At 35.7% G+C, this 26244-nt stretch overlaps 1 protein-coding gene across 1 annotated transcript in view; it reads left to right on the top strand.

Annotated features, from left to right (window-relative positions):
• The first annotated feature begins 5100 nt into the window (after positions 1-5100).
• Positions 5101-26244, top strand: part of LOC115235498 (histidine-rich glycoprotein-like) — a 21374-nt gene continuing 230 nt past the window's right edge. Inside the window, exons 1-3 of the mRNA XM_029807346.1 lie at positions 5101-5299; positions 7350-7644; positions 26117-26240. Of these exons, the coding sequence (XP_029663206.1) occupies positions 7370-7644; positions 26117-26240 (399 nt within the window). The 5' untranslated portion in view covers positions 5101-5299; positions 7350-7369. The remainder of the gene's footprint in view (positions 5300-7349; positions 7645-26116; positions 26241-26244) is intronic.

Genomic DNA, 26244 nt, shown 5'->3' with positions numbered 1-26244 from the left:
GCATCCGGTGTCGATAAGTGCGATGTCGCGCCCTTAATTAATTTATTTTCCCTCGTTTCCGCGCGAGTCTGTCGTGGCTGCGCGGATATCCTCGAAATTGCATGTCTTCCTCACCTTCGTCAATCCGGATCAAATTTGAATATATGACATAATCAAATTAACGCTAATTAATGTTAGTTAATTTTTTGCTTTTACTAATTAGCAAAAAATTGATAAAGATAAGGGTGCTGACTTAATCACTCCATTTTTGAAAAGCATTTATAGCGAAAAAAACAGATGTATCAGAATTAATTCTTAATTACTCGCTTTAAGATATTATAAATAGATTTCAAAAAGATTTATTTTTTGTGTCCCGACACGGAATCTTATATAACGATATAAAAACTGAATAGTTTGCAATATCAACTTGATACTAAATTATTATTTCCCGAAATGATTACTGAAATATCCTAGCTTCTAATTTATTAATAATATACCGCTCGCAAAATTTGAGATCAAAGCAAAATAAATTTGCACTTAATTATGCCGTACCTCCGAATTTGATTTCTCTTGATGGAAGTGTCAGGTTAACGGAAATTTCAAAGTGTGCGATCTCTAATATTATCGTATGTGTGAGTCACAGACAAGCGACCGTCTAATGTAGTCTATAATGGTTGGCCAATTCTAAACTCTAATGTCTCAAAATGATATGTAAAGTGATTACAGTGCTTTCCGTGAAGCTAAGTGAGCAATTAAGTTTACGGATAATACATTAAGAAAATTATATACATATATTGCTCACCAATCATCAGCCGATGTCTCTCCCGGATCTTCTTTTTCTTGCTCCTTCACTCACACGAGACTCACTTGCGAAAACACGTTTAATTACTATCACGCATTGATCACGATAATACGATGATCGTACGGCACTTTCCACAACATTACCAACGTTATTCACACACAATTTTATTTTATATCGCGACGGGAGAAGGCGAAAATTTCGGTTACACGCAAACGAATAGTATATACACATGTACTTTATATATATGATAATTTTTTATTGTTTCTTATTATAATTAGTTGTAATAATCCATCTTTTTTTAAAAAATATGAAAAATATATACACGACATATATTCGGCGCTTACTTTCCCGCTCGAGTCTCGTCGCAAGAATAACAACAAGGCGAGCGAGTATAAACGACAGTGCCGAAATTTTGCAGCATATAGAGCACGATTGTTTATACGCGGTCGCTTTGTTGACATTCTCGCGAGGCTCAAACGAAAGGAGTAACAAGTTGTTACTCCTTTAACAACGCGAACAGAGAGCTCCCGTGAATCGTATTATCCATCAAAATACGATCGTAATCATTTCTTACGATCGTTACAATTACAATTAATTGTAAATAAGCAATACAATTTTCATATATATATATATATATAATTTGCGTGTATATATAATTGTTGTTAACGAGATAGCATTTTGTAAATTCGATCGTGCGATTTGTCGAGCAGATCATAGCTTTGTACAATGGTAATTTTCATTTTGCAATGTAAAATAAAATGCGCTAAAATGCAATCGTATTTTGATGATTAATGTGCGGGTGTAATTAACCATGTTTTTGCGGGTAAGTGTCGCATGTGAGTACCATAGAAGAGCAGCAAATAGAGATAAAAAAAAAATTGTTTTTCTATTTTCATAAAAGACGGTTTTTTGCGAAAAAACAAACCTCGTTTTTTTTTAAATATTTTTATTTTATAATATTTTATATGGTCTTTTAATATCTCTACTATCATATTAAAAAGAAGTCTCTTATAATCTGCTTCCTCTCTCTCTCTATACCTCTATCCATTCACAATTCACAAATGTAAACATTCTATAAACTAAAAACTAATCCTTTTATTTTTTATTTTATCCTTTTGAAAACAATTTCAACGGTTTAATGAGATTTTTGTGGTTAAAATGATACCAAACACAACATAATTTGGATAATTTTTAATTAGATGCATAATAAATATTTTTGTTATGCATCTAATTTATAATTTTATTAATTTACATTACTTGGTATTTGTATATATTAAACTTGGTTATTTATATTTGCACGGTAATATAAACTTGCGTAATATAACTCGGCAATTTAATCCGCTTTGCATTATTTTGAGACATAAGAGTTTAGAGCCGGCCAATGATAAACTATCTTTAGACGATCTGTCTATAACTAGCATGTATGTTTAGTGTTAGATCACGTACTACAAGTTCTTTAATCTGGTACCTCCAGAGAAATTAGATTCAGATGTATGGCGTAAGTGTTAATTTATTGTTCTAATCTAAAATTTCGCAAACAATAAATCACAATTCCGAAATAAATTTTATAAAATAATCGTAAATGTTTCAACTTAATGCAATTAATTGTTTTTCTTTGAGTTTAAAATATTTGCGAGTTATTTGCTCGAGATATGTTAAAATGATTGCTCATTGTTTGACTTAAAAAAAAAAAAAATAAACAATCGAAAAATATGGTGATATTCTAGTTTGCCGTACAATATTTTTGAAATCTATTTGCAGTATCTTGGAGCAATTAATTAGTAATTAATTTTGGTATATTATTCATAATTTTGGTTTATTATTCATAATTTGTTTTTCGATAATGCTAGCGTAATGTAAGTCAGTTTCATCTTTAATATCAATTTTCTGTTAATTGGTGGGAGCAATAAATTCAAGATTACACTGGCAGATTAACACGATATAAAAATTATCATTCATAATTACGTTCGAATTTGATTTTTTTTTTTTTTTTTTTTTGGTAAGGGTGTCAGGTTAACGGAGATGTCTCTCTTATTTTTCGCGCACATATCTATCCCATTTTTTAGATGCGTATTATATATGACTCCGATATCGATCCCGCATATTCCAATATAAAAAGCGTCGCGACAACCGGAGAGATCCGAGACAAGAAGAATGAGAAGCGACGAGTTAGAATGGAACGATACCGGCGGGGAAAGTGTGGAAACAAAATAGGGGAAACGGAGAGGGATGCGTGCGAGAGAAAAAGATGCGGAGAAAAAGAGAAAGCGAAATGGGAATATATGGAACGAAGACGGAAGAGATCTGTCGGTGACCCGTGGAAAGTCGCCGACGTGCACACATACATTTGTCATTTTACATTTTCACATTTGTCACGCTGAAATTTTTTTATTCTTTACGACACAAATCACATTGTCCGAATAACTGTAGGATCGAGGAGCGCGATAAACTTATGCAGATGTCGAAAATATCATAGCCGTACTATTGATTTTTCAAATGAACGTGGATTTATAGATGACATTTCGCAAATGAGCAATTACAATCTATCGACCGATAACACGTTGATTCAAAGATAAAGAGTCGCGTGACTGAAGAATCGCTCTGCTCGCGGCACCTCGAGCAGTTCAGCTTTAATAGCGGAATATTGTTCGGACATTATTTTTAATTTTGCACAGAAAGCAGATGCATAACATACCCAACACACACACACACACACACACACACACACACACATATATATATATATATATATATATACGCATACATATACGTCATTCGTAAGGTTCATCATGTGCGAGCGTTCTGATTGTACCGCGGTGGATGTGACGTAATAATGTTCTCCCGGAGAGAGATTACTTGTCATCCGCACACATCCGACTCGTTTACGCTTGCTGCGAATAAGATCTCGAATCTAGAGGATATATTCTCTGGAATTTTTATTACGCGCTCACTCTTCTCTCCTTCTTTTTCTTAATTATTATTATCGCAATATTTATTTTGCGCTTGCAATTAATATTTAAGAGTAATTGCTTTTGTATTGCTAGCCTGTTCCATTTTCAGAATTTCAGTATAATTGATAGAACTCCGACTTTCTCTTTTCTCCAAAGAATTCTAGAAGTTCTATGTTTAATTTCTTATATTTAAGAAAGAAATTCTGCCGCTTAAGCTTAGTGTTCATTTGAGAACGTCTCTCGACGTACTTTGCTTAAATAGATTCTCTCTCTCTCTCTCTCTCTCTCTCTCTTTACTATAGACGTAAAATTGATATAATCTTTTTCATTTTAAACAAGAATTTTATAAATTAAATCGTAATACTTTAAGAGAGAACTTTGAAGTACATTCTCCAGAATTCCCAAGAAAATTAAAAGAAATTCTCCGCGTTTTTTAAATGAATGACAAATATTACGAATAAAAAGTTCTCTCGCAGCGCAATACAAGTTGCGTACAAATACAAACGACATTACCCTAAATTTAGCTCGATGATAAAACGATTAAGTTTCCCCGACTGATCGAATGTATTTCTCATAATTTCACTCGTAATACAGCGAGGAAGGAGTCTAGCGTGTTTAAAACGTGTTGCTCGATTCGAACGTCTGCATTTACCTCGATTTCGCTTCCGTCCGTGCGAAACTTACGTCACCCGTGAATTTCATTTGCTCCCGATTCCTTCTCTCGCTTGCATTTCTCCCGCTCGCACATCGATTATTATTAGAGTGCCGTTATAACGCGACGTTTATTGCACATCGCGCGCGTCGCGGACTTTTCCTTTCTTTGCGGAATTGCGGCGGGTTCGCGTGACGATGATCTTGCTGTCGGCTATGAAACGAGCGCACTACGATCTATAAACTATCCTACTAAAGTCTACAACTTTATTTCTACAGGGGGTCTATATATTCCCTGGAAAAAAACATAGAAAACCTGAAATTCTCAGAGATTTCTTTAGTACCTGAAAAGATCAGGAAATTCTCCCTCGTGGAATTTTATTAGGACTCGAGGAATTTTTTTTAAATATAATATAAATATATATCTGTGTGTGCGTGCGTGTGTCGTTGTTTATATATTCAATACAAAAAATATAAACTCAATTGGCCCCGCAAATATTTCAAAGTGTTTTGAGTAGCGCGATTTTGTCATGTTTTGTAGAAGTATAAGAAACGAAAAACATTTGGGATATACGTATTAAGTGGATCGCGTCTGTGTTTATATATACATATATAAACACGGCAAATAAATACTGAGCCAGTGCTTTGCTCAATTATATTATATATTTATATTTATATTAAATATTCAGTTCGTTGCCGTCCACGGACGGGAACAGACGTATTTAGACACGTTATGCGTGTATCCTTTGGACTTTATTTTTGAATTTCTTCCTCTCCTATAGAGGAATTTTTTCTATTTGTTACTCTTAACCAGTCTTTGGCCGGAATATATCAATCTTATTAGATCGGATGTGGCCATAAAAGCAAAGGAAGAAGAATATTAAATATTCATAAGAATGTATTGGCGTATTATCAGGTACATAATTCTATTAGCAAAAAAATAAGGTTTAATTTGTTAAATATATTAAATATTCTAAATTTGCAAGCTTGCGCGCGCTCTCTCTCTCTCTCTCTCTCTCTCTCTTTCTCTCTCTCTCTTTCTCTCCACACACACACACACACACACACACACACACACACACACATTCAAATAATTGATAATAGAGAAAAGATTCTCTTGCGGGATTTGAAAAGCATTGTTCTGCGAATATTATATTACTCGATACATTTTGACGGAAACATGCGCATAAATTCATGCATCGCGTGGAAACTGCACACGTTTGTGTTGTATTACGCTTTATCTGTATGCAGCACTTATTCGTCCACCATATCTCCTGCCGTCCGACATGAATATATGTATTACCATGTACCCCTAAGTTTATTTATGCTAGCCGTGTAAGAATTTCTATAAATGTGCAACTCATGCCGGCGTTATACGAGGTGTCTCGCGATGTCTGTAACAACGATGTAAATCGATCTCTTCGGCAACTTAAAAGTCTTCACACGATGAAACTTGCACGCGTGTGTCGGGATAATTAAATTTTCACGAATTTTCGTCGTAACTTTTCAATTTCACAATTTACAACGATTATAAATCTTCGTGTCTCTCGTATTTCGCGATAAAGCTTGAAATATGTGGATGTATCCTATATTTCTTTATACTTAATTATTTTTCTAAAACTATCTTCAATTCTTCACCTTATAAAGCACACTTTGCCGTTACAAAGACACGAAGTGAATCGACAAGAAATTCGATCAACTTCCCGTTTCAGATGTAACTGTAATTGCACACTTACGCGCGATACGCGTACGTTTAATCTCCGTACCTGTACGATTGATACACCGTGCCATTGCGAAAGGAAAGGTACGGTAAACAGACCGCGTGCGTTTCCGCAGTGTCACGACTGGTCCCTCTATTGATGCATTCAATCTATTCACGCCGAGTGGATGTATGAAAAACTATGTCGGTGATAATTGAGCGATATTAGTGACGTGTGTGTATATATCGTCATAATTGATCCGCTATTGATGGTCATAGTGGTCATAATGGTCTACCGATTAATTCAAATCTTCCTGCGATTGTGATGTTAAAAGGCAACTCTCGATTGATTCAAGTATCGTATTTAAAATACGCAATATGTGAAGGAATTTTTTTACAAATGGCTTTTATTGCAAAATTCTCGATTTTCATTTGAATAGTAATTAAAGCTGTAAGTGTACACACAAGTGTACATATTATCGGAAAATAAGTTTTGCAAATGTGGATTCATAATTTCCATTAGTCTCTACAATTTTCATAATTTTCGTTTTATAAATTTTCTAACTTTTTTAACAACACAGAGAATCTTCTCTTAAAATTTATCCTAAAAATCATGGTAATCGTGGAACAATATAGTATTTTAAAATATTTCATATAAATTCTTGTATTTATTAAGATGTACTATAATAAAATATTAAACGCATTTGGTTAAATTTTATTAAAGTATCTTGTATATCTAAAATTTTAATAATTTATTGATAATTAATATTAATTTTAAAAAACATTAAAGAGAAAAAGTTTTATTTCTTTTTAATAAAGGACATGCAAGGTAGTAATAAAAATATAATATATACTGTATAGATTTTATAAAAACAATATTTTCAATTGTTCATTGATAATGTTAAAAAAGTACAGTCTATATTTATAAGGAAATGTATGAAAATTTTACCACATAGCTATCTATAATATTTACATAGACGCCAAGTTGCTCCCCAAGATGATTAAAAACGCAGGAAAACTAGTGAAATTTATGTTAAAATGCATGAAAAATTTTCTCCGTGAATTTTCATTTTATTAATTTTTCACCCAGTTCATCGTTCATATTCATTTTACAGGTTCGAGCATGATTTTCTGTAACTTTATTTTTTCGTACGTTTTTAATTTATCGTAATCGTAAAATGCCCGCCCTCCCTCCGATTGTCGAGTAATCTCGCGATTCAAAATGATAATATTTATATTCTACAGCTCCGATTTCTGTCTGTTTCAGTTCACAATGCGCTAGGGGTGATGGAGACAGTGGGCAAGCAAGTTCAGGTAGTGAGCGGACTGGGGGGTCCGGTGGGCCCTGTGGGCCCAGTTGGGGGAGATTTGCATCATCATCATCACCCTCACCCGCACGCCCATCCTCCGCACCCGCATCCCCACCCCCACGGTCATCCCCATGGATCCCACGGCCACTCGCTCGTCGGCGCGACGTCGAACCCCGGTAGGGGTCAAGCCCAACCACCCGTCTCGCATAATCAGCACTTACCTGCGAGGTCCACTCCTGTACAGCTGCATAGGTAAGTCTTTACTATTGTATCATATATTAATCATTAGAATCGCCGTTCTCGGCGTCTCTTAATCACGCGAGTATAAAATATTTCACGAACGCGAAAATAGAAATAGTTAAAGATTGCGCGATAACGTCTGAGAAATATTTTCCGGTTCATCGAAGAGGGCCACCGAGGTGAATCAAAACGTCTTACGCGCTCTTGCTCTTTTGATAAAAAACTACTTATAAACAATTATGCCTTTACAATTGTATTCTTTGATTTTTCTCTAATTATATTAATTATATTATTTATCTAATATTAATAATAATAATAAATAATAGATAAATAATAAATAATAATATTATTTTCTAATTAATATTTTCTTACGATTTTATATCAAGGAGCTGTTTTTACTTATCTTGCGTTCTTTTCTCTTTTCGTAAAGTTTGTTTTAACAAAAATTTTTTTAGAAATATATACACCCGTTAGAGAGTACATTCTCTTGATTCTATCGAAATTCTGAAAACGAGTCGCATTATATACGGTGAATAGAGAACTCGAATTGAAAGCCGATACGACCGACAGCGCGGCATATGTATGTTAAGAAGGAAAGTTCACGAGCGAGGTCTGACATCGGGGATGGTTAGAACGAGAAAAATGGGGAAGGGACGCGTGCAGGAACGTTTACCGTGCAGGTGCCAGGCAGATATCCATGCGAGATGGCATGTCTTCGAGAACGGGACTGAAAAATATTCCCTTTTTTTCAAACGTTCGTTCTGACGAAGATCTGGATCTGGTGCGAATATCTCTTGGTGAAGATAGTAATTCCCCGATCAGATCACACGATCATATGGGGATATTATACGTATCCGGGCTCTGTCGAGACGAGGCGTTTATTCGTAAATTTATTGCTGCTCATGCAGGATGCACACATACACAAATACACACATCTGCGTTTTCTTCATTTCAAAGTCGCAATACAAGAATAAAGACGCGTTTCGCGAGCTTCCGATTACAGAAGTCTGTTACAGCGTACAAGAAGCAAGACATCATAGGCTTTATATAGCCATTGCTTATTGCGCCGCTAGTTATCTCGAAATGCACATCGTCGCGGTTTTAATTGCATCTCTTTTAGTCGGGAGTTATCTACTACGTTGAAAAATCGACAATTATTCAGACTCTTAAAGTCTGGGCGCCAAACTATGCGAATGACGATTCGCAGAAATTCGTCATTTAGCGTGAATTTTTCACACTGCGCGATTCGTTTTAATGCTTCGGCGATTATTTGCGTGATTATCTTCTTCTGAAGCTTCTGAATATTCAAATTAATTCAGTGTGGGTCAAAATCTGGACGTAATAATATACACGAATCGACGCGAATGAATTGATTTGTGGGAATTCGCGTTCTTTAATTTGGTTAAAAAACCGCTACGGTGACGAAAATTCGAATATCATAAATTTTGTACAAATCGCGAATACGCGTATAATCTGGCATCAGCTTTAAATGCGGCGAAAAATATCAATAGATTTATTCGTGAAATATTTTGTATTATTGCAATCTCAAAAATATTGCGAAAACAGAAGAATCCGTTTTACGTTTTTTAATCGCAATTAAAGAAAGAACAGGCTTTTTAAAATAATAAGTTCTCTCTTAATTACAAGTAATCGAGCGTAATATGATTCGTAATGTTTTTTTTTATTTTACACTTTAAAAAATTAAATAGTAAAGTCACATAATACAATGATAGAAACGTTTCTTGAACGGTGTAAATACGTTTTGTTATGACGGTGGTATAAATCGATCGTTCCTCTGCGTTAACTTATTTCGAAATGCGTCTTTCTCGATTGCGTGTCCCTCGTAGTCATGATTCCGTTAAGATTTCCGTAAAAAATTTTATACGCGAGTTTACGAAGCCATCTTACACGAAATTATGTCATACAGTTGTGTGCATTGATTCGATTTGCAGAATTGCTATATTTTCTACACGAAGAGGTTTCACAGTTGATGCATATTTTTTCCGGCAATAACGATAAAAACGATTCAAATACATAATTCGAATTTTACTTGAAAATTTGGCATATCCAAATTCCCGGAGTTCCATTCGTTTGATAAAAGTATCGAAATACTATTCTATGATCAAAGAATATTACAAATATATATATAAGCTTTTTATACTTATATAAGTTTCAGTTTGAAATAAAGCTTCTTATTATATAACCGTACGGCTTAATAGGAGCTTTTACTTCGATGATCGTTTTATCAATTTACTATCGACGAGTCTTGCAATTGAAGTTAAAAAGCGCGATCAGAAATCGACGTGAGATATAATTTTCGTATCTTTTACTCGTTCGAAATATTAGATCTTTTCACAAATTTTGTTTTACAAAACGGAGGAATAATTTTCTTCGATAATTTCATATACCATATATCAGAAATTTGCGTTACTTTTGTCTTATGCTCGTTACGCTCGCGAGTGCTCGAATGTTTATATGAATAAAGATATGGGATCATTACGACCTTTCTACACGGTATCTTGCATCGTACAAAGACGTGCAAACGGCGAACGGATGCTTTGAGAACAAGAGAGAACGTGACTGCCACATTTTTTTCCTCCAGATATAAAATGTCTCTACGTAAATGTGTCGCTATGTATTATTGGCATTTGTAGTTGACGCGTCGTGCTAGATCATATCTCCGAGAAAAAAAAAACGTTAATTAGAAACAGGACATTCGCACATCAACTATTCGATGATAAATGACGCTTTTTTTTAAATCTTTATGGCAGTTTGCGTGGATGTATTTTTTTATGGGATAATCAATACTTAAAATTTATTTAGAGTGTGGGTCATTATTTATATTCATAAAAATAAATATCACATTTCTACATGTATTATCATCAATACTGTTATATTTGAAACGCGCGTTAGAAATCGTGACGTTTATTTTTAATCGAGATAGAATTGGCTGAATTTCATTAGCACGGATTTTTTTGTATTTGCATTTGTCGATATATTTATCGAGGTAAAATATCGAGATATATTTTATCGTGTATGACGGTTGTAGATAGACCAGCGGGAAAGATGCGAGATATTTTTGCCTGAGACAACGCAATCTGCGCGAAGTTCTAGCTTCGTGAGGGTTATATAAGATGACGCGGCTTAGAATACACTTTATGTATACGAACCGCGAGCCTCTTGGCTCCATTTGCATTGTATTTTAAGCCTATTATATAGCGAAGAATGCAGCAACGCCGGAAAATTCGTAACTGTACAATACAGAATTACAAAAAGGACAAAGTAGAAAATTACACACACACACACACACACATTCTCCCTCTTTGTCTTTTGCTTTTATTGTAACGTGTGCGCAATGCTATTATTAATTTTGATAAGATTATACAGGTCTATTTCCTGAAAAAACATGGAAAAACTAGAATTATCACGGATTTTTTTGTACTTAAAAAAATTAGGGAATTCTCGTGGAAATTAAAAAAAAAAAATTCTCTTTAATAATTTTACTGTCATATTGTAAACAGTCGGCAAGCCAAGTGAATTACATGTTTAAAGTGTATTATATATATTTATCTTTGTTTATATATTACATGTCTCAACAAAATGTGGAATATGTAGTACATATTCTTTATTGTAATTTTTAGTGATAAAAAAATGAAAATTTTATGCAAGTGAAAAATGTTTATCTTAAGAAAGCTATTCAATTTTTTTTTTTCACTACATATGCAAATATTGCACTTGAAACTTGAGAGACTGTGTTTTTCTTTGGTATGAGTGAGAAATATTAGAAAACGCATGCAATAAAAAAATTTATTTTATAAAGGCACTAAAAAATTTTTGAAATATTCTTTTTATCTGGAATTTTGAACAAAATTACTTGGAAGATCAGACAATTTTCAGGGAATTTTTTTTAACATGATTTTAGTAGATACCCTGTTATACATATAATACTTAAACAGAGTTTGCATCAGTCAGAAATCAAAGAACTGATATAACTTGTTTGCCTTTATTAATTAGAAACATTTCTCGGAAGAAAAAAAATAATTGCGCGCGCTTAGAGATATTTATTACATAAACAGAAATGCGTTACAAAATTATTTTTTTTAGAATTGAATATATTTTATTTTTTCCTTGTTTTTGCAGTATTCTGAATTTTTTTAAATAACACGCATATAAATGCGCTGTATTGATTTTATACGAACTCTGTTTTTTAAAAACTAGATCTCCCCGTATATCGCACTTTATAAAACTAAAAAGAATCAATTTATCGATAATCCTCTTAACTGAATGATTCATATGCATTCTTATGTACGTATCAATTAGATATAATGATCAGAAAAAATGCTGAGGAATATTTCTTAAAAAATTATTCGCGTTATATAAAGAAGCGATATTACCATATGTATGACACATGTTTCTTGGTATGCAGAATGTTCGATCAGTACCGTATTGATTATTCATTACATACTTTTTGATCAATTTGAATTCACTTTTCCTCAAACAATGGCGATATATTTTTAATGAAATATTATTTACCTAGAATGCAAAACTACCGCGCAAAGATCGACATTTTAAAACAATTGTACCTTTTAATTGTCATTTTCTTTGTTAATTTAAAAAAGAAATATTATATCGATATGTTATATACATGAACAAGAAAATTTAACATATTTGTACGTGGATTAGTTTTAAGATATATATATATATGTCTCAAGCGTATCAAAGAGATAAAAATTTTTAATATCTTTGCGAGCTAAATTTATCCATCTATGTCCTCGAGGCTACTTTGAAAACTCGACAGGTGCCTCAAAAGTACAAAGTCTTTAAAACTACGCTACCTCTATTCCAAACTATTAAAGCCGTCGCATAAATACAGACGCCCCTAGTCCACGTTTACCTACCTTCTTCCACGATCTATCTTTTAAAATCTACGACGTGTGTAGAAAAAGAGGAAAATTTCAAAGTGAATGCACGTCTTGCACAGAAAATATTTTCAAGAACATATGAAAATTCGAGGAAAACTTGTTGATAACACTTTGCGATCTATTCAACGATTGTTTTTGTAAAACTTAATTAAACGCTTCGATAGTGAGATTCCTCTCCCGTGATACACGGATGCTTCTTCTGACGCGTTCATTCCGCCGTGTCGTGGATTCTCGTTGAACCCGGTTCCCCAACTCGATTGCATATTTCGTAGGACAAGCATGACTTGACGCTCGCACGAGATACGATCTCGAAATGAGACGCGAGACGGATCGTAATACGTAATCAGTGACGAATCAAGGTCGATCTGCAAAATTGACCTTCCAGCATCTGAACATTTTTAAAACAATTTTTTTTCAAAACACTTTAATTTAAAAAACTTTTTAAATTAATTTAATTTCTCTCAAATAGACAAACAGTATATTATTATATTTATTGAAGCCTATTATTATAGATGCTGTACATTTTCTTATAACACACATTGAATTACGGGAGGAAAGAAGCGAGAAAAAGATATTCGATTTTTCTATTCTTTAATTTAAAATTTAAAATTAATTTTATTTTTTAAATAAATGAACGATTATTATGTTTATTAAGTCCTATTAGATGTCTGTACAATTTTTTAAAGCACACGTTGGGTTACGAGAGAGAGAAGCAGACGAGAGAAATATCGATGGAAAAAAAATTCAATTGATAGCGTTATTTTTCGTCAGATTTTTTATAAGATAACGAATTATGATTAAAATTAATTGCATCGAAAACTTGTGAGATTAAATTTCGAATATTTAAAATATATATTATATATATGTAAAAATACGATTAACTTTTTTTTTAACGGATAATATTGATGCTTTTATCTTATTTTCTTCTCGGAGAATACTTTCTTGAATGCGAGAATAAAAGGCACTTGCATTTTCTTTTACAACAAATGCAATATATTTCACGATACAGGATAATGTTGATACTTAAAACTCTCGATCTCTTGTGAATAGTTTGCCCTTAAATTACACAGCATACATTTATGACGTCCGCCTATGCGCAGCTATACGACTCGATGTCTCGTAAATAAATTGAAAACGGTGTCCTGGGAAAAAGAGGCGCCATCGCGTAAAACATACACGTGCAAAATATGTATGTTTAAACGAGACAGTTTGCGCACAAATTGATATTCGATGTTCTGTATTCTTTTTTAGCGAAAGAAATGATTAATGAGATAGAACTTAAAGAACGATCGCTAAAATGTTCAAACTTTACGACGAATTGTTTCTCTTGTTTTTGCGCGCAGGTTTTATTTAATCTAAAATACTAACCAACACGTATACACGATTTACGAACGGTGATAAATATTACGAAAGAAGCTGATAAAGTTCACATGATTTAACTGATATAGGCGCAGACTTAAAATGTCGACTTTTCTGTAAAACAGAATTAGATAAAAATGTAATTATATAAAATTATTTCGGGGTCGAAGATAAAAAGTGAACTTTACTTTGAGAAAAATATAATTTTAAACTTATATCAAAGTTATATCGAAAGCAATTTAATATAAAACTTCTAAAATTTATTATTAATTTAACTGAATTTTTATTAAAAGTTAATATTTACTTTAATAAAACACGACAGAACTATGACATCAAGATTTTACCCCAATACTTGTTCGAAATATTTCTGAATAGTTATCTGTTTTTAATTATTGATTTTTCATATCTTAAAGTAAGTGCGCACTCGTATAACGAAGCGAGTCAATAATTAGATAATCATTTTGCTTACGTTCCTCGCGCGATGTTCGAAAATCTGAGGACAATCGTAATGCACGAAAAATATCGACGAACTATATACAGTTGTTGCTGTTGATTAGGAACGCGGATGATAAATATTTATATACATCGGTGTGTGTGTGTGTGTGTGGCAGAAAGGTGAAGTAGAGCGAAAGCGTTAACGAAGGCGGCAAAAGAATTAAATACAAGAGGCTCAAGGACGTACCAATCTTTTTTTCCTCTTCATTCCCGCTGTAGATTCCCGCGGAGTATTTTGCCGAGAATTTTGCGCGAAGCCCTTCGTGAAAGATTGTGTTTACGAATTCTATATAATACATTCGTTTGTAGTCGTTTTGTAGTGTTAATGTTATGTAACACGAGTCAAGTTTATGCAAGCGACATTTCAGAGGCAAAGAAACAGAGAGAAATTTTTTATTTCCAACGCATTTTTTAACACGAAATATTCTTATATATAATTTGCATTCAGAATTTCTCGTATGTATAACGTATCTTTACTAAAAGAAAAACTAGAAATATCTCGGTTGCCGAGACGATGCCGGTCGATTCCTCCTCCATTCTGGTGTTAATTTGATCGCACGAAAAATAGGACTGCGAGAAATAGGTCGTGGTGATGTTTCGCGAGTTGACGACAGCCTATCATATGTATCCGAAGAAATCAAGGAAGCATCGATGGAATCGATCGATCGCGCGTTTAAAACTGTCCTTGATATCCGCTGGAATGTGGGGGGGTGGGGTGGGGGAGGGGGAAGGGAGGTAGACAGGTTGACGTTTGGAAATTCGAATAACGATGATATTGGCGAAAAGTATAGTGCGCTCTTTGGAATTCAGCGTGTCATTGATAACTTGGACTTTCATTTATATTCGATCTTTCACCAGCTCTCTCTTTCTCTTTCTCTCTCTCACGTGTTTCATATAAGTTATGTACCTTGTTAGCGCGTGTACATGGGCTATTGATCCTAACGTTTCTCCCTCCTCATGTATTCTCTCTTTAAAATTAATTTTATTTTTTAAATAAATGAACGATTATTATGTTTATTAAGTCCTATTAGATGTCTGTACAATTTTTTAAAGCACACGTTGGGTTACGAGAGAGAGAAGCAGACGAGAGAAAGATAAATATTTGATCGCTTTATCCTTTTTTTTTTTTATAATAGTGCACTTCTGTGATTTGTATGTCGGATAAAAAATTTTTTTCTTTTTAAATATCCATCGTTTTTATCAGGTTTTACAATTCTACTTAAAGCGGATTCTAGTTTTTCAATTTCACTCTTATTAGTTTTTAGTATTTTCATTCAAACTCTTCGTTCTCTGTGAATTTTCACTAGACCGGAAATGAAACCTATAAGTCTTTCGCCTGTCAAGCAATCGCTGTCTTCTATTAACAAAATTATCCAGATTTCTATCTGCGTCAGACAAAGCAAGAAAATAATCTCACATCTCTCTCACTCTCTCTCTCTCTCTCAGGATATTTGAAATACGTATAACTAATGCGAATCTATTTATAAAATGCATTTGAACCGATGCGAGAGAGAGCACGTGATATATCCGCTACTGCGCGCATCTAATTTTGCCGAGCGCGGGGCGCATGCGCGCCGCGTGCCACACCACACTACTCGCTACTGCTACCTGTCGATTCTAACCTCAAACGTCAACGTTACACGTTGATCTTTAACCCTCTCGCGTATCTTCGCGATCTTTCGCAAGTTTTGACAACCGCCATTCTTTGTATCTCGTCGAATGTGTCCTATCTAATCGTCGTCAGGTTGCGATTCGCGAGTGTGAGTGTTCCTGGTGGATTTATAGGCTTCGAAGCAACAACGGCGGAATGCGCAATGAAGAGAATGCACCCGGCGCGTACAAGAGATCCCCATGAAAGCCAAGGTTACGCGCTTGCACGATGATGTAAGTCCCTCGCCAGCGATTCCCGTTAATCGCGCTTTAACGGTCTCTCCGCGATCTCGCGAATTCTGGCCGCCACGCTTCGAAAATTCTAACCTCGCTATTCATATCGCGTCCGCTATCACGCGAGGTAAGTCTCGCGACAGCGTGTAGGATTTTTTTTTTTAGATATATTTACGACACAAGCGCGCAGACATCGCTGGATTGTGTCGCGCGATCGGTCGAGATCATTGAACTCTGTATGCACGCTTTCTCATACACTTGTCGTAGAAAAGAAAAAAACAAATGGAAAAAGAGAGGCACTCTTCATACCATTCTTCTTTATATTCTTCTCCCTTTTAAGCATTTTAAAAGCTTCGTATGAAGCATGTGTCGGAAATTTAATTATTGTTTATTATAGCCAATCGTGACACATAATATCATTCTATATGTTTCATGCCGAGAGAGAGAGAGAAAGAGAGCGGAATATCTTGAAACTATCTCTCTCTCTCTCTCGGTGCGATACACGTTGCAAGTACACATATACTGCATAGGTTTAATGGTTGAGGACACGTGTCTCGTAAGTCCCTCGCCAGCGATTCCCGTTAATCGCGCTTTAACGGTCTCTCCGCGATCTCGCGAATTCTGGCCGCCACGCTTCGAAAATTCTAACCTCGCTATTCATATCGCGTCCGCTATCACGCGAGGTAAGTCTCGCGACAGCGTGTAGGATTTTTTTTTTTAGATATATTTACGACACAAGCGCGCAGACATCGCTGGATTGTGTCGCGCGATCGGTCGAGATCATTGAACTCTGTATGCACGCTTTCTCATACACTTGTCGTAGAAAAGAAAAAAACAAATGGAAAAAGAGAGGCACTCTTCATACCATTCTTCTTTATATTCTTCTCCCTTTTAAGCATTTTAAAAGCTTCGTATGAAGCATGTGTCGGAAATTTAATTATTGTTTATTATAGCCAATCGTGACACATAATATCATTCTATATGTTTCATGCCGAGAGAGAGAGAGAAAGAGAGCGGAATATCTTGAAACTATCTCTCTCTCTCTCTCTCGGTGCGATACACGTTGCAAGTACACATATACTGCATAGGTTTAATGGTTGAGGATACGTGTCTCTCTCTTAATTAAGATCCATTTACACACACTCTCTCTCTCTCTCTCTCTCTCTCGTAACACTTTCGCTTCATTTTTATTATGAAATGTATCTCAACATACGCGCACACGAACTTTCAAGCGTGAATGAACCTTTAATCCTTTATGGATATCCGTTCTTCTTGGAACACCACGTGTATTGCGCTTTCAATCGCGACCTAATCTTTTATTTAGACGAGTACCCATTCAAGTCTTTTACCTTCCTTCATCTCTTTTTACTTCCCACCAAATATATATCTGCCTCTCTCTCTCTCTCTCTTGCGAAACGAAGCAAGATACATGCATCGCGATATACGGTCGACGAGCCGTCCTCTCTCTTTCTTTTTCCAATACTAATGTTCGCTATCTTTGCACCGTTATCAAGATCTCCACAAATTTGTCCGTCTGTATCAACTCTGCGCGTCATTTAGGGACACGTGTTCGAAATTTACTTTCGCTTACAGCATTAAAAGGCATGAAATAATCTTTGAATTATATGATAAATGAGAAATAATAACAAATTACAATATTTTTTACATAACTAATTTTTTTTAAGAGTTGTATATATTTTAACAAATTTATTCAGTACTTTGTATTCTTTAAATATTTAAAAAAAATGCATCCATCTCAAATTTCTAAAGAAAGATGTACGGAATAATTCATAGATTATATACAGATATCATGGAAATGGAAAAATATTGTAAACCCAATTTTATATTTAAAGACCAAATATAATTTCTTTTTATTACCGTAGCACATTTATTACCCATTTTTTAATAAATGCTCATAAAAGCGAAATATTGGTGTTTAACAAAAAGAAAGCTCAGGATATGTATATATGTATATCGAATAATTCTCGTTATATACTACATTTGTCGAACATGTCGCATGCATGTGTGGGATCAGTGGCACCTGAAATCCCGACTCGCGCATCTCGGAAGCGACATGTATATTATATTCGCTTATTTAAAATTCATCATTTGTCAATGAATTAGTTAAAAACAATATTTCTATTCAATAGGAACGCGATCTGAATCTTCGTCATCGTATCGCGCATTCTTTCATTCGGTCTATTGATTTTTATCACGAATTGTAACTGATATACATAGATGTAACAATTTTTCACTACTCTCAATCTTCGATATATTATGTGAAAATAAATAAATAAAAAAAAAAAAAATATATGTATATATACAATCATCAATTATCGCGTTTCCTTGGTCACGAATAAACAACGTGGTCAAATAGAAGCGCGATAGCTTCGTTTTATTCGTACGAGCGATACGCCGGTACTAGGAGTACAAAATGGAGTCGAAGGGGGATGGGAAAGCTTGGATAGGGGAGGAACGGGGGAGGGAGGTACCCGAAACTTAATGATTCGCCGTAAAGTGAAACGTCCGCAGTGTTCGCCGACGATGGCGCGCTTCGTATTCGCCGCATGCGTGCGTGCGTGCGTGCGTGCATACATGCATGCATGCATTCATACGGCGAACCCACACACGACAATACACACACACGCAGAACACCATCGCTCTCCTCCTCGCATTGACCTATGCACGCGTATAACGAACGCTATATCGCGCGCGCATCACCCGTCAGAGGGAGAAAGAATAGATGACAACAGGGCACGGTGGGGGTGGATGGGTAGAAGAGGGAAGAAGAGGGCTCGCCAGAAGTGGGAGGGGGTCAGTGACCGTTACGTCATCGAGAACCTATAGTCGAGGAAGAGCCATCGGTCGTTGGAAGAGAGCGAGCGAATGCCGATTTTAATCGGCGCCGAGAAAGGACGGGCCACAAATGTTTCCACGAAGGCCCGCCCAGAGGCGTGAAAATTATTAAAACTTTGGTCGCCTGCGATTTCGTACGCTAAAACTAGATAACTTTCCTCGGGATGAGACGGCCGAAAAAATTGTAGATCGAAGCATAATAGAAAACGCGAAATGTCATCCTCTATTTCAGGTGTTAACGAGAAAAAATTGGAATATGCGTGATTTACGTAATTTTTTTAAAGTAACTTCGTTTTTTTTTTTCGTTTGTATCGTTACACCCAATTAATTCTTTCTCGCAAACACAATTACATGTAATAGTATACATGTCGCACTTTCTTTTCGAAAGCAATGTTATTAAAGCTCCCATTCTTAGGAGCTATAAATAAAAAGAGAGAGAGAGAGAGAGAGAGAGAGAGAGAGAGAGACGTTAACTAACCTTTAATAATTCTTTCAGTGACGAAAATTACTATCTGCCGAACTTTATCGCATAAACAGCACTTGGTTAACTTTTGTGCAAACTCGTTCAACCTGTATTTATAGCCACTCGATTGAGACAGTAGTCATAGTCACTATCGTGCTGAAAACTGAGCAACCCCAGCCCGCGTCGCTCTTATCATACTTTAGAGTGTTATCGGCGACAGAGTGAAACTGTGGGGTAGCACGAAACTACTAACCAAGATCGATAGATTGAACCAATTTACATGAATAATCCCCCTCTCCCCCCCCCCCCTCTTTCCTTAACACGTGGCTTGAGGATCTCGTTTACTCGGACACACAATGGATCGTCCTTTTTCATTTAACGGTCAACTTTCGAGCTCGGCTCGGTGGGAATGAGTTCTCGTCGCGCGGGAAAATGGTGAGATTAAATTCGCCAACATACACTCGGTTAACTCGACGGCAAGTAGGAGGAAACGAGGGGCGGCGAACGCGCCGCTGTTGTCTATGGATTATGAATCAGACCGTCGTGTCTGGTAGAGTTAAAGCGGCGGGTGGGGAAACGAGGTCGAAGGATAAGCGACGGTGATAACGCGATGCGATCTCCCGATACGTATGCGCGCTTATGATGCCCGCTGGTATGCTCGTGTGTTCGTGCTGCAGCAACGCGCGTGTATAAGGTAATTCAATTCTTGCCTCGTATTCGTATGCCGTAATACATATACGCTCTCATACGTTTCCGTCAATAAATTTACGATTTTACGATAATAGGTTATCGAGAAAAAAGTATGTTCTCTCTTCAGATAAGATATATCGATGGAAAAAAAATTCAATTGATAGCGTTATTTTTCGTCAGATTTTTTATAAGATAACGAATTATGATTAAAATTAATTGGATCGAAAACTTGTGAGATTAAATTGCGAATATTTAAAATATATATTATTTAAAGTAACTTCGTTTTTTTTTTTCGTTTGTATCGTTACACCCAATTAATTCTTTCTCGCAAACACAATTACATGTAATAGTATACATGTCGCACTTTCTTTTCGAAAGCAATGTTATTAAAGCTCCCATTCTTAGGAGCTATAAATAAAAAGAGAGAGAGAGAGAGAGAGACGTTAATATTAGAAATAGAAATAAATTAATGCTAATATGACCTGTACAAATGACGATATGAGGTTGTTGGAAATTGTGATATTTTAGAATTTCAATGCACGTTAACTAAAATTTGTTTTTGGAAAGCTAGAGACGCTATATGTATTTTCATTTCGTATCAACTTCGTCGATTTTGCGAAGAATTTTCTCGCGCGTTACGTCGTGAGTGCACTCGGTGGATTCGTTCGTGTATCGCGTATATCTCTTTGTTCGAGGTAGGTAGTAAGTAGAGGTTCTAGCAAGGTAAAAGCGTTTCGGATGTACGACTGGTCCGCTCTATTTCACATCCGTTCGTTTACGACGACCGATCTCCCTCGTGCAAGATAATTTCACTCTCTTCTAGAATGTTGAGGGATAAATTCAAACCCATCGTATGGGAGCACTTTTATTTTTTATGACGACTATGTATTTGATTTGGCTTGAATTCGTAATTTTTGGTTTTCGAACTTTAATTATTAGATAATTCAATTACCGAACGAAAACTTAAATTACAAGTTCACTCACATTACAATGTAATTGCATTTGGCGTATATTTCAGAGATTTATTTTATCAAAAAATACTTCTTTTTTAGATTTTTGATAAGATATTTTTTCCCAATGAATGAATATTTTATTAAAAGTTTAATATGTTTAAAATTTTCTGTGCATTCATATGTGAAAACTGAAATTCTCTCTTAATATATACGTCTTCTTAATATACGCAGTATGTGTGCCAGACGAGGCTTCTTCCAATGAATACTACGCATAGTGAAAATATAGATACGAAAGTGCAAGGCATGATACAAAGAATAGTGTATGTTCATATCGCAAAGCATGCATTTATATATCGCAATATTCCGTCACTGTTTTTGCGACGTATGTATTGCGCCTTGATAATATACTGCTAAATGCAGCCCACCACGTTGCAAGAAGAGCATCTATTGTTTGCTTCGCTGTATTCGCTCAAGTCAACAACTATATTTGAAAAGTATATTTGAAAAGTAAGCTTTTTTCGCGTCGATTGTTCTCGCCGCGCTAACTTATCTCGAAATTGCTAACAATCTCTCGTTGGCTCGTAAACGCCCAATCAATACATATTTGTGCATTTCTCGCGACATGGATTTCTTTGGCAACTCGCGCAAGACGCGAGTCGAAGATGTATGTGTACTCCAGGACAAGAGGAGAGATTCATCTATCTTCCATTTCACCCTGTCAAGGCGGAAAAAAAAAGAAACCAAGGAGAAAGAGAAGAAAAAAAAAAGAGATCGGCGGCAATTGCGGTTGAACAACGAACTCTCGTCCGTCACCGATTAACCTTCCGTAATCCGTTAGCGAGTAACGCGGGCAGGAGAAGCTCGGCCTCGGCGTTTGGTGGGGTCCAGGGTCCAGCCGCCTCTGTTGCAGCGATCCGGCAACAGAGAAACGGCAACGCCGCATTCTCGAGAGCCGAGCGACAGGCGCATTCACCCTTTTTGTCCAACGCATTGCGCATGCGCGGCCGTCCGTCCGTAGCGTCGGTACCGACACGCGGAACCGCGCGCGAACACCCCCGCTGCACGTCTCGTCTCTCTCTCTCTCTCTCTCCCGCGAACCGGCTCCGCGACGCATGCGCAACGGATTCTGCCACGTGTGGCTCACTGCCGCCGAAATGTCGTCCATCGAGTAGGAATGCTGCCGTGCAGAACGCCAATGGCAACTATTCCGCCGCGAATCGTTTTCGACGCGTCATGCGATTGGCCGGCTGTTTCAGCCGCCCCAGGTACCCATAATTTCTTCTTCGGTTCTCCCTTTACAAATCTCCTTGTTTCTTTTCGGTACGCTTCTTCCACCTCGGTCTTCCTTCACTCCACTCGGCCGTCTTTTCTTTCCGGCTACTTATTTCGCGCCAAGTCTACTCCTTCACCTACATCTAATTTTAAACTTGTATGCAAAATCGAAATACCTTCTCGCGTGATGACTTTACGCATTCTCGGTTAGAATGAGGGATATCATGGACCGCATGTAATCTGCGCTATAGCAACAATGGCGAAATAAGTCGGACAATCGGTCTGTTAAAATAGCACTGCATTTGTTTCGACATATTCCTAAAATAAAAATTGTAGAAAATGCTTATCACAAAAATATCGGTAATCTTTCGTATCGTGTTAAATTTACTTTATCTTGAAAACAAGCGAATTGGAAAAATGTGTATTAAGACACTTCAAATATGTATTAAGACACTGGTATTTTTCCGCATCGAAATAAACAAATCTATATATTCGGAGCACAAGAAAATCCGAGAGATAACTATCCTGCTATATCGGTACCGGATGTCGATAATTTCTCGCGAATGTCACGGGTCAGGCCGACGACTCGCTTTTGCCTAGGGTGCGATCGATGGGAACCTTCGGGACTGAAATACGCGCGGGAAAGAGAGAGAAAGATAGATCAGTCGGGAACGAGGTCGTTGCTAGACGCGAATGTTATTTACGTGGAACAAATCGCGTTCAAGAAAATATAACTTTTCATATCAGGTGTTACCCCGGATTAGACATATCAGCAATGGATTTTGCCGATGATCTTGTTATCTATTTCTTCTTAACGAAACTCGATGAATCCACCATTATACGGTTTGCTTTGCGTTATTTAAGGCAGATATATATATATATATCAGAGGGGTTTTTCATGTATCACAAATCTCATCCAAGGCACAACCTCGAATTTAATAACATGAACGTTATCGATTTTAACTTTTTACTTCGATTACCGTTTTTCGCCTTTTAGAATTATTTTAGTAATAGGAGCACTATTAATCTCAACCTTTTACCGTTACCAGGCGGCTTAATCATGCAACAGTAATTCGCTCGTTACTGATTGATGATGCGTTTCTTGTTACGAAAAACTTACATTTAGCAAAATAGATCATATTCTTCTTTTTTACATTAATACTCGGAGCATCCGATATCGATCCATTCTATTTAATGTCTAACGCACACTGCTGTCAACATCACTAATTAGTTCAATTAAATTAATAACCACCGGCGAATTTTCCAACGAGGAGAGCGGAAGCAGAGAAATTGCAATTTTTGCAATCACATTTTTTATTCTGAGTTAACTAGATTTATAGACTCGCTCATTAATCGGAGTTTTTTCCGATAATTGATTTTTTAAATAAAAATTTGATCAAAATCCATTTTTTGCCCAAAACGTTCTAACATTTATATAATATTATAATGATTCAAAATAGTTAAATATACAGGACATATTCTTTTAAATACACAAATATATTCATTTTGTCATATTTTTTTTCTATATTTTTATTACGCTGTGATTGTATATATATATTCTCAGTTTTGCTTACCTCAGGATTAATAGTCCGCAACATTCTGTTCTGTTGCGACGTACTTGCAGCGAATTCGACGTGATTACAAGCTGGTTCGATGAGATCCGCGATACATCCGAGAAATCTCGTCGGCAGGTACCGTTATTCGCGTGAACATGGAACGAGTTAATGAACCAGATCGCCAAGTGAATTAGTAAATTAAAACGCATATTTAAATTATTATCACGATTCTGGCTCTCTCTATCTCTCTTTCTCTTTTTCTCTCTCAATGTGAGTTATTTATGTATGCAACGTTAAGACCGTTTAAGCGATATGATTTCAGTTCACAGTTGCTAGAGGATCCGTCACGAAATAGTACGAGCACACGCTTGTCACTATACTAGGTGATTATAAAATATTAAATCATCAAATGTATGAATTGTGTTATTTTTCTAATATGTTTTTTTTTTTTGCAAAGATGAATTTATTATAACGATATAAAATGGATAATTGTTCGATTAAATATTTTAACGACAAAAATTAAAAAGTTGGAGATGATGTTAAAAATTTTGCAAAATTTTTTAAAGATATCTCTATCAAATTTCACTTCCTCATTTTAATCTCTATAAGCGTTTCGACATTAATCTAGTAGTCTCAAGTAACTCTTGTGTTATCTCGCTCGGTCGTTATCGATATATTTTTTACGTGTATCTCGACAACATCTCAGTCTGCAAAAACGATGCGACGATTGAATCCATGCAAATGCAAAACAATAATTTATAATAGAGTACTTTTACGACACTATTATGAATTATTCAATTCATCAATACATGATTTTATTGCTAAAATGAGAAAGAGCACGCGATGTGGAAAAATTAATTGGCGAAATGTTCGATTCAATTCAAGAAAAAGTCTTTATTTTGACGTTTCGGATTACAGAGCGGTGGCCTTCGGAAAAGGAATCAGAAACTTCGATGGAATCGTAAACGTGATTGGATAGAGAAAAAAAAAAACCAATGGATATCGATCGGCTATATAAAGCTGTTAGGCTGCTGTCAATCGTATGCTTGACAGTTTTCTTTTTCTTCTAAGCCGGTCAAATTGGATAAACCGTGTGTATGACGTGTGCCGGTGACACACGAGCCGATAAACAAACTGCTGCGACGCGTACTGATATAACAAGCTCGCTGAATGATTAATATAAATACTGAGAGATGATGAGATCGTTCTATATATCATTCTCATATAATTGTAACTACTCGATATATTTATATATATAAAATATTTTCTTCAAAAATATATTCCGTAAATTCGTACAAGTTCCACATTATCTATTTTACATACATATATTATATCAGAAATATTTTTCATACAAAAACAATATATTTTCTTATCTTGATCATAACAATAATAATATAGAGTAAATGAAATCAGGCTTAATCTATACAATATTATTATCGAATGATTAATAATGTTCGTGAGATATATCATGCGATTAGATTATTTCATTACTTATTTTGCTGCTTATGTTTTACTACATTTTTTTAAAGACAAGATAATACTATAGTCATAAAATTTTAATATTATAGAAAATGAAATATCGATCTTTAGATCTTTAGTAGTAGTAGTAGTAGTGATATTATCAAAGTGCCATTATCTTTTAGTTGCCAACTGCAGAATATCATATCATATCAGCTCATTTATTCGTGGAAGGCTTAAGTTCGCAAATGGTATTCATTATCGCAGACTTATATGTATCTCATGTTTATATCTGTACTTTTATACTTTTACGTATTATTATTAAAGATAAATTAACAATTAAATAATTATTAACAAAGACGAATAAAACACAATAAATACAATCAACTAACAAATATCAAATTTACCCCATAGTACAATTGTAAATTTAAGAACTTGTTGTTTTCCATTGCGTCTAATAATTTATATAGCAGTGAAAAGACTGATTTTATACCCGCGAGACTTTTTTCGCCTCGGGTCTATCGTACTTGAATCTCTCTAGTCTTCGAGTCTAATGTAATTTTACGACGATTGCAGACCAACGCAGAGCTATGTCAACATCAAGAGCAGCAGCCCAGTGTCTCCGAGGACGGTAGGAACGGGAGCGACGTACGTGCAGGGTGGCGCTGCCGCGTCTTCCGCGACGGCCGCAGCCGCGGCCGCCG

Source organism: Formica exsecta, unplaced genomic scaffold (genome assembly GCF_003651465.1).
Source record: "Formica exsecta isolate Colony F162 unplaced genomic scaffold, ASM365146v1 scaffold11, whole genome shotgun sequence".
Lineage (NCBI taxonomy): Eukaryota > Metazoa > Arthropoda > Insecta > Hymenoptera > Formicidae > Formica > Formica exsecta.
This window is presented reverse-complemented; position numbering and strand designations above follow the sequence as displayed.